Genomic DNA, 14,947 nt, shown 5'->3' on the forward strand with positions numbered 1-14,947 from the left:
CCAGACTTCCAGTTGCTTTCTGTTGGGCTCTCTGGAATCCTACCCAACTCATGCATTATTTAGGAGGAGTCAACCAAGAATTGGAGGGGAGTATGACAGGTGAACTCAAGGCTCTGTGTTTTCCTCTTTCTGGGATTTCCCTTTCAATTTCCAAGCTGCTCCAACAACCCTGAATTCTGAGTTGGCTCCTCAACCTTGTGAGATTGCCACTTTTTGTTGTATTCGCTGTGGGGCTACGTGAGGAACCGTCACTTAAATGTGATCTTGTCCAGTGTGTTACTCTTCTTTCAGTGGATGAGTCCCCTCCAGTTTTGCTTGTCTCTGGTCACTTTCCTCATTTTACAGTGCATTTCAAAATTTACAGGGCATTTCAAAAATGTATATAAAATGTATATAATTATCAGTAGGAGAGTTAGCCTGATACAAGACACTCTGGCCATTACAGGAAGCCAGATGTTTAAATGTTGTTTAAAATAAAATTCAACCTCCTTGGGGCCCCTGGGTGGCTCAGTCGGTTGAGCATCGCATTTGATTTCAGCTCCGGTCATGATCTCACGGCTCATGAGCTCAAGCCCCAGTGCAGAGCCTGCCTTGGATTCTCTCTTTGCCTCTCCCCAGCTCACACACGCTCTAGCTCCCTCTCTCAAAACTAAATAAACTTTAAAAAAATCCAATTTTCTTTTTACTTATCTTGATGATGGTTAAGTCTGTTCACCTTGAAAACCTACCAAGATGTATGTTTGTGTACTTGGGCCTAGATGTGCTATTTACCAGTAAAGTTTATTACAAGAAAAAGCCAACTTCCTGTCAGTACCCAGTTAAAAACCACTCGGGCTTTCTTGTGGCCCTGGGATCAAACTCAGATCCCTGCCTCAGAATTTCTCTCCTGGCTATGGACTCTAGGTTCACTTGCAGCTCCCTAAATGAGACAAACTAGCTCCTGCTCCTCCCTCTATCCCCACCTCCCACACCCTACCTGGATAATTCCTCAGATGTCATTTTAAGCATCATCTCCTTGTAGAAGCTTTTCCTGACTACCAAAGAAATCCCTCCTCTCTTCCACCTGAGGGGCCCTCTGCTGCCTTCTCACAGCCACCAAGTCCCCCTCCCTGACCTCCACCTCAGCAGGAGCACTCCATACACTGGCTGGCAGTGTCCAATGAGCATCTGAATGTCAGGAACCATATCTTTAAGTCTGGCCCCAGAATAGTTTAGAGAATCTGCAAAATGTTCAAACTCTGCCACCCTGCCCATTATGGTGAGCCCCCTGGGGCAGCTTGCCTACAAGATCCTGCCTGTGGCAGTTCTCCAAGGCTGGCAACCTTCAAGAGGCATGGGTGCTATTGTGAGAATTGGTGGAACTGGACCCAGCTCCATCACCAGACCAAATGTGCAGGTAAAGCTCTCCTTCCTGTAGGCTTGCTTCTTCTGTCAGATGAAAGGGTGGGATTTTGAGCTCTAATGATATGTCCTTCCTAAACATAAAAGCCGAATGACCAACCAGACAGTTTTAAAGAAGACAAGTAAAAGTTTATTGTGTTGAGCAGACCTTATTTTCATTACAGTACCAGGAAATTCATTCTCCACTCACTTCGGGTGCAGAGGGCTCTGCAGACACCTAGGGCCCCGGTACTTGTTCCCAAGCAAGGGGCAGCACCTGCACCTATGTTGCATTTAACGAGCAGGATTACAGTAAAACAGAATAGTTATAAAGAAGGTTTTCTAAATACATACTTTCCTTTAAAAATTCTAGTATTTTTCATTTTTTCTATGTTTACCTCATTATCATCAAGGATAACTGGTTGGAAAACATGGTGCTTGATAATCTTTTTCCCAAATCATTTGCCTTGAATTTTGCTACTTTTACTCTGGCGAGGATTTATGCCCACTTCTCTGGACATCTAAATAATGACGAATAAGGCAATGCATAAATTACAGGTGGGATGAAGGCCTTAGCTCATACCCCAACTTGTTTCTTCTTAAATCTTCCACATTTGGCCTCTATGTTGCTAGGTAATTTAAGATTCAGGAGACAGCCTCTTGCTTGCAAAATCAGTATCAGGGAGTTTAAGCTTAATGTGCTACTTTTGGGGAGCATGCCGCTGCTTGAAGCTGATTTTGTGGTTTCGTTTTATAAACTGTCAGCACTCAATGGCACCCTGAAGGGGAGAGACCATCTACTTAGTGCACTGACTCACTACTACCCACAAGTGTCATTTCTGAATTAGATCAAGAGATCAAATAGCAAATGAAAGAGAAATTGGTATCCTCCAGATAGTCTGAAATATTAATTACAACCTGAGTTAATGAAGTCAAATTTGCTTGAATTCAATCAGGCAATTACCAAAGTTGTGATTGAGATCTTCCCCCACTACATCAAGACAGGGAAAACATGAATTTAAGTAAAAAATGTTATCCCACCAAACTAGACACATGACAGCTATATTTAACTCTAATCATCCCACAAAAATGTCCCCATAAAATCAAATACTTAAAAAATTATTAAAATTATACAACAGTTGAATATATACTTAAATTACTTTGTGCACAATGCACCTTCCATTTGTTGTTGCCAAGAAAAACTTTCCATTTACCAAATGATCTACCAGTTTACCAGGTGATTTAGCAGAACATTTCCATCTCCATGAAATCTGACACCATTAGCATTAACAATGGAATCAGAAAAACACACTAGAAATTCCCTTGTGACTCATTCATGGCAATTTTAGAAAAGGGCTACTTTCAAGTACCCAAGTTTACTCACAGGGGAGATGTAAGGTAAGAGGAATTTTACTCAATCCTAGGAGGGTGGTGTCTTGACTTGTTCCAAATTACAGTGGCAGTCAAGTATGATTCCCAGCTAAAGGACAACGGAATTTCCTTCCTATTAGCTGGGCCCATCCCTTCTGAAAACCCCACTCACACCGCCAGCTTCTGGACCTTCGTTCAGGGACCACGTCCTGCAACCAGGCAGAAGTTGTTCCTTCAAGCACAGCCTCCACATGGTTCACAGCATGAGGACTGGAGGAGAGCAGAGTTCATTAAGCTCCGTTCTTGGAAACGATTTCTGAAACATATGTAAAATCTTTGCTCTCCCACGAGCTGAGTTCATGAAACAAGGGCCTACCGCGAGGCATATACACAATATACACATAGTAGGTAGGCAAACATCTGCATGTTTCCGTTAGAAACGCCACATCTTGAGATTCGACACCTTATCATCCTTATGGGAAACTAATGTGTCATCATTCTCGGTGTGGTCAGTACTGAGTTCAATTGTAAAACACACATAGGCATGCCTTCTCAGCTCCAGCAGCAGACTGTGTGAATGGGGTTTGGTCTCAAATACCACTGTTCATAGAACACAAAAACTCACATGTTGCATGTCATTCGGACATGTCACATTATTTCACATCACACTGGCCCTGATTCATAAAGAAAATTTCCCATTATGGCATGATGAGAGACAACAAATCCCGTTCCATAAAAATGATGGTTAAAAACGATGCACTGTGAACAGTTTCCAGAACCTTGAGCATTTCAGTGCCATCAATTCTTGCTTCTTGGGAAAAAAATCTCTATCTTTTGGGTCACAATTTGCTTTCGCACAGTAGAGTCAATGGACAAAGCTGACCAAGACCAAATTTTAGTGGTATTATCATTTCCTAGGACATTAGAGGTTCATCCTGAAAGATACTGTTGCCACGTGAACCAAGAGAAGGAAGGAAGGCCCTACACCACTTCAAAAGCAAATGAGGTCTTACACACTTAGAAACAACTACTGATAAGACTTGTGCTTAGGGTGGTGATGGACAAGAGCAGTGAGGACACACACTACACGGAGAACAGATATCACACTGTACGTTCCTCACATGGAATATGCATAAGAGACCTAGTGGAAAGACATGGAGAAAGGTGGCATGCTCCATGTCCCAAGGGAACCAGTATTTAAAAAGCACACCCCAGTGACTTTAGTATTTCCCACTCAATCTCCCAGAAAATCAACTCGGAAAGTACACAGTTCTGTTCACGGGTGTAGACTGAAGTGGTGGTGGCAGAAGGCTCTCTGACAGCTTTTCTTCGATCCAAGATGAGGCTAAACAAATGTTTTTTGTTCTCATTGATTCTATCCCTTCAGCTGCTCTGACAAGTGAGCGGCAGGGCAGGGGGGGAATCAAGCTACAGCCTTTGTCAACAGCAATGACTCTGAGGGACCTTTTCAGTCTTGGATCCATTTATCTAAAAATTTGAGCTCCCTTCTTCCCAACTTTTAATGGAATTATAAAAGCTCCTTCTGACTGAGAGACTCCTAAGCTACTTTTGCTTATGTGACTATAGAAAAAAATAAATTACTTGATATTTGCCATAAGACTTTGATTTCTAAAAAAGACTGAAAACCTATGTTCCCTGGCTTAGAAGAGTGAGGAATCAGCTATCATTTGCAGCCCCTCCTAACATTTGTAAAAAGCAGGCAAAATATTAGGGACAAAAATGGTTTGCAATGGAAGGAGGCACAGTCCACAGGAGTGTTCTTGTGTACCCTGCAGCCTGGGCAGACAGAGGGAAGGCCCTAGAGCCTCACGCCCATGTAGGCTAAAAACACACCAGAAGACTCCCTCTGGGTGCCTCCCAACACTGCCCGCTCACCAGGAGAGGCCACTCCAGAAGGGCCACTCTGGGCCACTGAAGTAAAGACACTAAGAGCAGGGCTGATGCTGCTTCAAGATGCAACTATGTGCTGTCAGAAGAGTGGTGTGCCGGCAATTTCGGCAAACCAGAGGCAGCCCACAGCACTGAACTAAAAGGAATAGAGGACCACGTACAGAGGAACACGGATTACAGTCAACATCTCTCCTCTTCTCAGCTCTGGGAGTCCTGCGTAGAGAAAAGTCAAAGCCAACTTTGCCTGGGTCTGAGAAAGAACCCCCTGCCCCCCACCCAGAGGAGCAGAAGGTGGATGATGTGATGACCTTCCCGAGGGAGACTGGAGCCCCTCAAGATGGATCACCAGAGGGGCTCACTATGGCTGTATCCAGTGAGGAAATCAATAACAGATTTTTTTTTTTTTTTTTAAGAAAGTGGGAAGAAAAAGTAAAGACTTTCACAAATAGAAAAATTATTTACAAAACAATTTCCTAAGAAGTTTACTGGGGTTGGGTGGGGAATAAGAATAATGTTTTCATTTTAAATTAGTCACATGGTACTGATGGTTTATAACAGGGAATGGCCAATTTCTGTCTTCTTCACCTCCCCCAAAATACCCTAAAGTCCTCCTACTCCTGATATGTTTCCTACCCTCATCCCAACCCACCCCATCTTGTCCCCAAATTAATTGCCTGGAGCCAATCTCAAAGACACATGATTGTTGGTTGGGTTTCCATTTAACAATGAACCCACTGCTGGGGAAGAGAACACAAGGACACAGGACGCACTGGCATAAACCTCAAGGTGTGTGGACCTCGGACAAAGCTTCTGCCACCACAGCGCAGGCTGCAGACTGAGCTCCGCTGTCAGTAAACTGAGGTAAGGAAGAACATGGCAGCTCTGGCGGGTCGGCTTCCCATGGTGATGCAGCATATATGTGCTCTTGGTGTGGGCACCACAGGACTCATTTTCTTCCAGTTGCCTCTGCCATTTTCCCTTCTGGTTAGAAGACTGCTCTTTACAGAGTCCCAAAAGATCAGCCATTTGTCTTCCTCTGAGGTACAAATCCAATAGAGCCTTGACTCCAAAGATCCAGAGCCCACTGGCATGTAGAAGTCAAAATCAAATGCTCAGAATCAAAAGGTGTGGCACGCCTGCCCAGCCAGTTTATCAGCAGTTGTAAAGACAGATCAGAAAAAACTAGCATTTAATACAAAAAGTGTTTTTCAAATGGTGCAATTTCCTGTCCTCCTGTGAAGATCATAATTCTTCTCGTTTCTGAGGTCCTGTGGAAAAGGAGAACAATTGAAAATAAAATGGTTTTATCCTCAAGTGACAAAAATACAGACTGAATATTTCTCCTGGTACTGTAACCTATTAATTGTGGCCCCACCTCCATTTTATCTCTATTTTGAAATTTTTAGAAGCTTTGGTGTGGAGTGTTTGTATTATATTTTGAAAGCAAAAACAAAACAAAAAAGACCTTTTTGTTTTCAAAAACACTGAAACCACCTGCATATCCCTATTCCAGCAGAACTGTTTCACAAATACAATCTTTACTTCTGGTAAAAATATACACATTTTTAGTCAAGATTCTTCTTTTTTCATTTAATAACACACAAACACATTTTCCTAAGTAAAAGTGTAGCTCATTTACCACTCTCTATTCTTGGATGTTTAAACTGTTTTTAATAATTTTGGGAGCCTGGGTGGTTCAGTCAGTTAAGCATCTAACTCTTGACTTTGGCTCAGGTCACGATCTCATGGTTCATGGGATCGAGCCTCACATAGGGCTCTGTGCTGATGGCACAGAGCCTGCTTGGGATTCTCTCTCCCTCTCTGCCGCTCCCCCACTTGCTCACGCATACACTCTCTCTCAAAATAAAAAAATAAACTTAAAAAAATAATTTTGGTTTAGGGGCACCTGGGTAGCTCAGTCGGTTAAGTGTCTGACTCGGCTCAGGTCATGATCTCATGTTTCACGGGTTTGAGCCCGCATCAGGCCCTATGCTGACAGCTCAGAGCCTGGAGCCTGCTTCGGATTCTGCGTCTTCCTCTCTCTCTGTCCCTCCCCCACTAGCACTCTCTCTCTCTCAAAAACAAACATTAAAAAATAATAATAATTTTAAAAAGTAATTTTGGTTTATAAATAATACATTTCTCCATTTTTATTATTTTCTTATGTGAACTTATTTAAGGTAAATTCTCAAGAAAGGAATTACTGAGGGTATAAACATGTTAATGGTTTCTGCTTTTTAACAAGGACTGTTCTAATATACAGAGCTTTGGCAAGGTAGACCCAGAGCACTTTCCTCATCATCTTCCCAACAAATAGCATTATCAGTATCAATATGCACATTTTTTCAATGGAGTGTATACATATATTTTTTTAATGTTTATTTTTGAGAGAGAGAGAGAGAGAGAGAGCACGAGCAGGGGAGGGGCAGAGAGAGAGGGAGACACAGAATCTGAAGCAGGTTCCAGGCTGTCAGCATAGAGCCCAACGCGGAGCTCGAACTCATAAGCCATGAGATCATGACTGGAGCCAAAGTTGGGCGTTTAACCAACTGAGCCACCCAGGTGCCCCTCAAGGGAATATTTATTAACAACAGATTCCTTTAATGTGACTGCTGTTTTCTCAACTTCATTTATTTGTGTTTTCCTCTTATTTGAACAGAATTGTACATTATTTACCCAAGTATCGATAGAAATCCTTCAGGTGTTAATAGCGAATTTGAATTATTTTTATTATTTTTATTTTATTATTATTATTTTATGATACTTAACAACATAGTACAGGCTTCAGGATGATTAGGTGAATCACTCATGATCCATGTTCTGTAACTGACTTCTTAGAATTAGTTTTGAACTGAATAATGTTAAAAATCCAGAATTCAGCTTATTAATAGTTTACAAATGGTCACTATTGTATTCTAATGATTTTTGTCAACTGTATACCATTAGAGATTTACATAAGAGGGGGGAAAATATTACATGAAGATTTAGTCCCTTCTATTCTTAGCCTAAATTAAATAAGTCCACTCCAATATTCTTCTTTGAAAGAACACTTTTTTTTTCAAAATCAATATACATTTTGTCTTGACCCTAAACATGTTCATTTAATAATGCCTGGACAGATTTAATAAAAAACCAAGGAATCTGACAAAAGATCCCCAAAGTAATGTCAGGCTTAGCTTATATATCACAAAATTCATGAGCCTAAATAACAGAATTCTCAACGCACCTTTTCTCAAAAAGATAAAATAAAATAAAATAAGGGAAAAGAAAAGGGGGCAGCAACTGTATTAATACATACGTTTAGAAGGCCAACTAAAAAAGGAAAGTAAAAATATACACTGGTTGATGTCAGGATGGAAGGGCTGAGATTCCTTTTATTCATTATTCTGTTGTTTTTGCAACAAACACAAATCAGAAATGCAAATAAGTACTTCCCTAAGGCTGACCGCTGGACCTACCTTCCCAGCGTGGCTCCTGCGTTGTCTTCTTGTCCAGCATTCCTGTCTCTTTCTCCCTCTGGAACCGGGTCTGTAGCTGCTTGATCTCTTGGTCGTAGTCCTGCCACTCTGGGACAATTCGAACAGCTGCTTCCAGCTTGGGCTCTTTGGTCATTGGATTATTACACTGTAAAACCCAAATCACATGCTTCAACCAAGCTGAAGACAGGGCACTTTATACAGAATTCAAAGATGTGTCTGTTCTTGGATTCTAAGTCCCAACTGAACAAAAAGAACAACACTGAAGAACCAAATGAGAGACCAGCAGAAGCAATGTGGTAGTGGGTCACATAAAGCTTCTACAAAATTGTGGAGAATGACTGGAAAGCAGGAACTGAAAGTTCCTTTGATAAAATTACAAGGCACAGAGATAATCCATGGACAAGTAGTAACTTCACTGATTGTAAGTAGTGAAATAGCCCCATCAGACACCAGAAACCTGGCTACCTGCTGCACGCAGCAGAGATCTGTGGATGTTACTACAGGATGTGCTACAGTCCCCCAACTGCACAACTACAGAGAAGACTAAAGAAGAATCTGTGTGTTAATAACAATCTAGTCATAAATCACACTGGAATAAGATGTAGAAAAGAACCACAGACAGCTTACCAAATCTATTGTTTTAGCCCTTTTCTTAGAGGCATCATCACACCACGTTTCACACCAAAGCCATTCTTGAGGGAGTGATTTAATTGGCACCTGATGGATCATGTTATTGGGCAAATCCTGTTTGGTAAAAAGAAAATAAGACACAATACTCTCAAGTTCTGAGGGAAACTGAAATAAACTCAGAGCAAATTAGTGGTAATGGCTGCTCATTACATATCACATACCAATCACAATTTTTTAGAACTGAAAGGGTCTACTAAAAACCTGTGAGAAGCTAAAATACTTATTTGTGATTTTTTGTAAAACTACAGTTTAGAGGACTTCTAAAACATCTACCTATGATAAGCACCTGAAAAACTTTAGCTTAAAACTCACAAACAACCTACACCTAGACTTCTCTCCATGAGGGCAATTCTAAGAAAAATACTAGTGCTTCTTGAAAGTTAACTAATCATAGAGTGTGGTTTTGATACTTCACAACTTTGCATAAAGGATGCTCCAAATCAACCTTGTCAACTGAGGCTTGATCCCAAGTGGATGAAGCTTACATGTTTTCAAGCCAACTGTATGCTTTGAAGCTTTTTCTCAGGAAAACTTTTGAGTTTGACACAATAAAATGTTGCACTATCTTAAGACACAACCAATATGATCCAGAAATTCCACTTCTGGATATATGCACAAAAGAAAGCAGGGACTCAAACAGATACTTGTACACCAATGTTCACAGAGGCATTATTCACAACAGTCAAAAGATGGAAATAAGCCAAATGTCCATCAACAGATGAATGGATATACAAAATATGGTGTGTGTGTGTGTATACACACACACACACACACACACACACACACACACACACAGGAAAATTCTTTCAGCTTAACAGGAAGGAAATTCTGAAAGCTGCTATGACATGGATGAAACTTGAAAACATTATACGAAGTAAAATAAGCCAGGCACAAAAAGGAAAAATATTATATGATTCTAAAAGTACCTAGAATAGGCAAGTTCATACAGACAGAAAATAGAATAGAGGTTGTCAGGGACTGGAGGGAGGAAGGAAAGTGGAGTTGCCATTTAATGGGTACAGAGTTTTGGTCTGGGATGATGAAAAACTTCTGGAGATGGACAGCTGCACAACACTGTGAATTCACTTAACACCACTGAACCGTCCACTCAAAAATGGTTAAAGTGATAAATTTTGTGTTACCTGAATTATACCTAATATTACAGATAAAGACACTTGTAGATGAGAAAAATTGAAAAAAATTGTTACTAGTGAACTTACACTAAGGAAAATTAAAGGATATTCTTTAGGCAGAAGGAAAATAATCCTATATGGAAGCTCAGAAATGCAGAGAAGATTGCAGGGTAACCACATGAGCAAATCTAAATAGATAACAATCCCATTGTAGGAGAAGAACTTCTGGGGTTTAAAATACAGAGATATCTAAAATCCACAGCAACAGCCATTCAGGCTGGGATAAGGATAAATGGAGTCAGTGAATTCTAAGGCCAGTATTACTCAACCTGAGGTTATGCAGATGCAGCAAGGAGTCTGCTAGGAATGTCGGCTCTTAGGCCCAACCATACATACACCTACTGAACTGGCCCATGCGAATGGGACCCAGGAATTAATGCTTCAATAAGTTCTCCAGGTGAATCTTTTATGTATGCTGAAGTTTGAAAAGCACTGTTCTAATGTTTTTGCACTGTGTGGTAGGTGCAAATATACCAACTAGTATTAGCCTTTGCAAAGTCAGGAGTGCATACTGTAACCTCTAGGATAATCATTAAAAGAACTGCAAAAAAGTATATAGTTCAAGGGGCTCCTGGCTGGCTCAGTCAGTGGAGCATGTGACTCCTGTTCTTTGGGTTGTGAGTTTGAGCTCCACACTGGGTGTAGAGATTACTTAAAAATTTTAAAATCTTTTAAAAAAAAGTGTATAGTTCAAGCTACTAGAGGGACGATGGAATTATAAAAAACTCTCCATCTGAAAGAAACTAAGGAGAAAAAAGAAACAGAACACATAAAATAAGCAGAAACACTAGAAAAGCCAGTCTTACTGGTGATCACGTTAACTATAAATGGACTAAATGTTCAAATTAAATGACTTATACAAAATGTAAAAACCAACAGATATAAGCCTATTTATAAGAAATGGAACTGGGGTGCGTGGGTGGCTTAGTTGGTTAAGCGTGCAACTTCGGCTCAGGTCATGATCTCACAGTTTGTGGGTTCGAGCCCTGCATTGGGCTCTGTGCTGACAGCTCAGAGCCTGGAGCCTGCTTTGGATTCTGTGTCTCCCTCTCTCTCTGCCCCTCCCCCACTGTCTCTGTCTCTCAAAAATGAATAAATGTTAAAAAAATTTTTTTTAATAGAACTAAAATATAAGGATAGGAAAAACTGAAAATAGAAGGACAAAAACAATATACCATTTAACAATAACCAAAAGGAAAGCTGGCATAGATGTACTAATATTGGGTGAAGGTTCCCCCAACAAAAATCATTAAAAATTCAGTTGTAGGATATATATGCTTCTAAGTTTTAGGTACCTAATGGTATAGTCTCAAAACACATAAAGCAAAATTTGACAAAACCAGAGATGAGGAAGATATCACAATACAGAAAAATATTTTAATACAATTCCCTCAGTAACTAATAGAAAAACAGACAAAAACACATAATATGACCAAATGGATACAAAAATACAAAAAACCAGATGAATACAAAAAAACAAATGAAATGTTTACCAAAACTGATGACATTTGGGTCTAAAAGTAAATCTCCACAAATTTCAAATGTCTGAAATCATACAGAAGAAATCCTCAAATCATAAAGCCACTGAGCTACAAATTAATAGCAAAAATGTAACTAGAAAATCCCTGTGTATTTGGAATCACTTCTACATTACTTAAGAGTCAAAGACGGGGCGCCTGGGTGGCTCAGTCGGTTAAGCATCCGACTTCAGCTCAGGTCACGATCTCGCGGTCCGTGGGTTCGAGCCCCGCTTCAGGCTCTGGGCTGATGGCTCAGAGCCTGGAGCCTGCTTCCGATTCTGTGTCTCCCTCTCTCTCTGCCCCTCCCCCGTTCATGCTCTGTCTCTCTCTGTCCCAAAAGTAAATAAACGTTAAAAAAAAAAAAAAAAATTTAAAAAAAAGAGTCAAAGACATCACACTGGAAACTAGAAATACAATGTACCAAATGACAAGGAAAATGCTACATATAAAACATGTGCAATGCAGCCAAAGTCTTGCTGAGATAGAATCTGATCACTTCAAATGCATATATTAGAAAGACTAAAAATTATGAACTAAACATCTCAGGAAATTAGGAAAAAAAATCAACAAATTAAATAAAGTAAAAGGTAAGCACAATAAAGAACAAATTAATGAAACAGAAAAGAAACAGGATGAAAAACATTAAAAGATGTTTCCTTTTTTTTAATGTATATTCATTTTGAGCAAGAGTGAGTACGCGCATGCAAGCAGAAGAGGGACAGAGAGAGAGAGAGACACAGAGAAAGAGACAGAGAGAGAATCCTAAGCAGGCTCTGTACAGTCAGCATGGAGCCCGATGTGGGGCTTGATCTCAAGAACTGTGAGATCATGATCTGAGCTGAAATCAAGAGCTGGACACTCAACTGACTAAGCCACCCAGGTGCCCCTAAAAGATGTTTCTTTAATTCCCAGTGAGGTGATAAAGGCAAAAAAGAGGAAGCACAGTAAACAATGTCAGAAAATTATAAAAGATAGAGAAAGAGAGAGAGAGAGAGAGAGAAGACATCAATATAGATCCAGCAGACTTTAACTGAAGTGATGAAAGCATTTTCCAAAACTGATTATACAGTGCACTTACAATCTGAACATGTTGCGCTATATAAATTATATCTCAATTTTACTTAAGTATTTTTTAATGTTAATTTATTTTTGAGAGAGAACAGAGCATGAGTGGGGGAGAGGCAGACACAGAATCCAAAGCAAGCTCCAGGCTCTGAGCTGTCAGTCCAATATGGGGGTCCAATGTGGGGCTTGAGCTCACAAACTGTGAAATCATGCCCTGAGCCTAAGTTGGATGCTCAACTGACTGAGCCACTCAGGAGCCCCTACATCTCAATTTTAAAAAATGAGAGGGTAGTACGGGGCACCTGGGTGGCTCAGGTCATAATCTCGCAGTCAGTGAGTTCAAGTCCCATGTCAGGCTCTGTGCCAACAGCTCAGAGCCTGGAGCCTGCTTCAGATTCTGTGTCTCCCTCTCTCTCTGCCACCCCCCCCCCACTCCCACTCATGCTCTGTGTCTATCTCTCTCTCAAAAATAAACATTAAAAATTTTGTTTAAAAAATGAGAGGGTAGTATAAACAACTTCATGATGATATGTTAGTAAATTTAGTGACACCTTAACAAAAACATTGATTAAAGTAGTAATAGAAAATGTCAACAGTCCCATAACTCTTTTTTTTAATTTTTTTTTAATGTTTATTCATTTTTGAGAGAGACAGAAACAGAATGAGAGTGGGTTGGGGCAGAGAGAGAGGGAGACACAGAATCTGAAGCAGGCTCCAGGCTCTGAGCTGTCGGCACAGAGCTTGACATGGGGCTCGAATTCACGAGCTATGAGATCATGACCTGAGCCAAAGTCAGACACTCAACCAACTGAGCCACCCAGGCACCCCTACAGTCCCATAACTCTTAAAGAAGCTGAAGTCATAATTTAAACACAAAGAAATTTCTATTAGGCTTCACTAGTGAATTCTACCAAACATTTAAGAAAGAAATAAGGTCAATCTTACACAAACCATTACTGGTAAATGAAAAAAAAAAAAAAAACAAAACCCAACTCATTTTAGTAAGCCAATATAGCCTCAACACCAAAATCTGACAGAGATATTACAAGCTATTATGTCACACAAAAACATAAATACAAAATTCTTAAATAAATACTAACCACAAAAAATCCAGAAATATATAAAAAAGAATAATAAATCATGACCAAGCTGGATTATATAATTCAGAAATTATATTTAGGTATATAATTAAATTACACTTATAGAATAAAAGAGAAAATACTAAAGATACTAAAATACTAAAAGAGAAAATACATCTCAGCAGATATCAAAAACATAAAAAATTTAACACAAGTGATTTTTTTTAAGTACCAAACTAGACTTCTAGTGGTGTGGCCTGGGGCCTGAAGCATGGGGCACGTAAGGAGAGGTGGGGTCGCAGGGCTGTGGAGCCACCAAGTGGTTGGCAGGGCAAAGTAGGACATGCAGGGAGGGCCAGGCCAGGCCCCAAATGAAAAATAAAATAAAAAATAAAGTAGGAAACTAGGAATAAAAGGAACTTCCTTAATCTGAATAAGAGGAAATATCTACAATATCTAAAAAATATCTACAATAAACATCATACTTAGTGGTGAAATGCTGAAAACTTTGCTTTTGAGTCAAGAATGTCCACTATCAACATTTCTGTTCAACATTATGGAAGTCCCAGTAAACAGAAAAGCAAAAAAAAAAAAAAAAAAAAAAAAAAAAAAAATTATGTGAAATTAGAAAAGAAAAAGTAAAATTGCCATTATTTGTAAATGATATGCTTACATATACAGAAAATACAAAAGTATATACAGATTAGTAGGGTAGCCGAATACAACAATGAACAAAAATCAACTGCAATTCTAGATACCAGCAACAAATGGAAACAAAAATTTTTAAAAATAACTTTTAACACAGATGTATAAGATCTAAGATCTCTATGAGGAAAAAAATGAGAAATTAAACACAACCCAAATATAAAATCCTAGGGGCAACTTGGGTGGCTCAGTCAGTTGAGCGTCTGACTTTAGCTTAGGTCATGATCTCGCACAGTTCATGAGTTCAAGCCCTGTGTCGGGCTCTGTGCTGACACTGACAGCGCAGAGCCTGGAGCCTGCTTCGGATTCTGTGTCTCCCTCTCTCTCAGCCCCTCCCCCACTCACACTCTATCTCTCTCTCTCTCAAAAATAAACATTTAAAAAAATGTCAAAATATCACAATAAACAAAAAATTTTTAAGACCTAAATAAATAAAAAATAAAATCCTAGTAAATGTTTTTTTCCTCCTAAACTTGACAAGCTCATTCTAAAATGTATATGAGAAAATAAAGGACAAAAAAGTACTCTAAGACACTCTTGAAGAATGAGGTGGG

The 14,947-nt window shown here is 39.7% G+C and overlaps 1 protein-coding gene across 2 annotated transcripts in view; it reads right to left on the bottom strand.

Annotated features, from left to right (window-relative positions):
- Positions 1-1,508: 1,508 nt before the first annotated feature.
- Positions 1,509-14,947, bottom strand: part of UGGT1 (UDP-glucose glycoprotein glucosyltransferase 1) — a 112,698-nt gene continuing 99,259 nt past the window's right edge. For both annotated transcript variants that reach the window (XM_030324169.1, XM_030324168.1), the window contains 3 exons: positions 8,769-8,885; positions 8,121-8,286; positions 1,509-5,930 (listed from right to left, as the gene is read on the bottom strand). In XM_030324169.1, the coding sequence (XP_030180029.1) occupies positions 5,905-5,930; positions 8,121-8,286; positions 8,769-8,885 (309 nt within the window). In that variant the 3' untranslated portion in view covers positions 1,509-5,904. The remainder of the gene's footprint in view (positions 5,931-8,120; positions 8,287-8,768; positions 8,886-14,947) is intronic.

Source organism: Lynx canadensis, chromosome C1 (assembly GCF_007474595.2).
Source record: "Lynx canadensis isolate LIC74 chromosome C1, mLynCan4.pri.v2, whole genome shotgun sequence".
Taxonomy (NCBI): Eukaryota; Metazoa; Chordata; class Mammalia; order Carnivora; family Felidae; genus Lynx; species Lynx canadensis.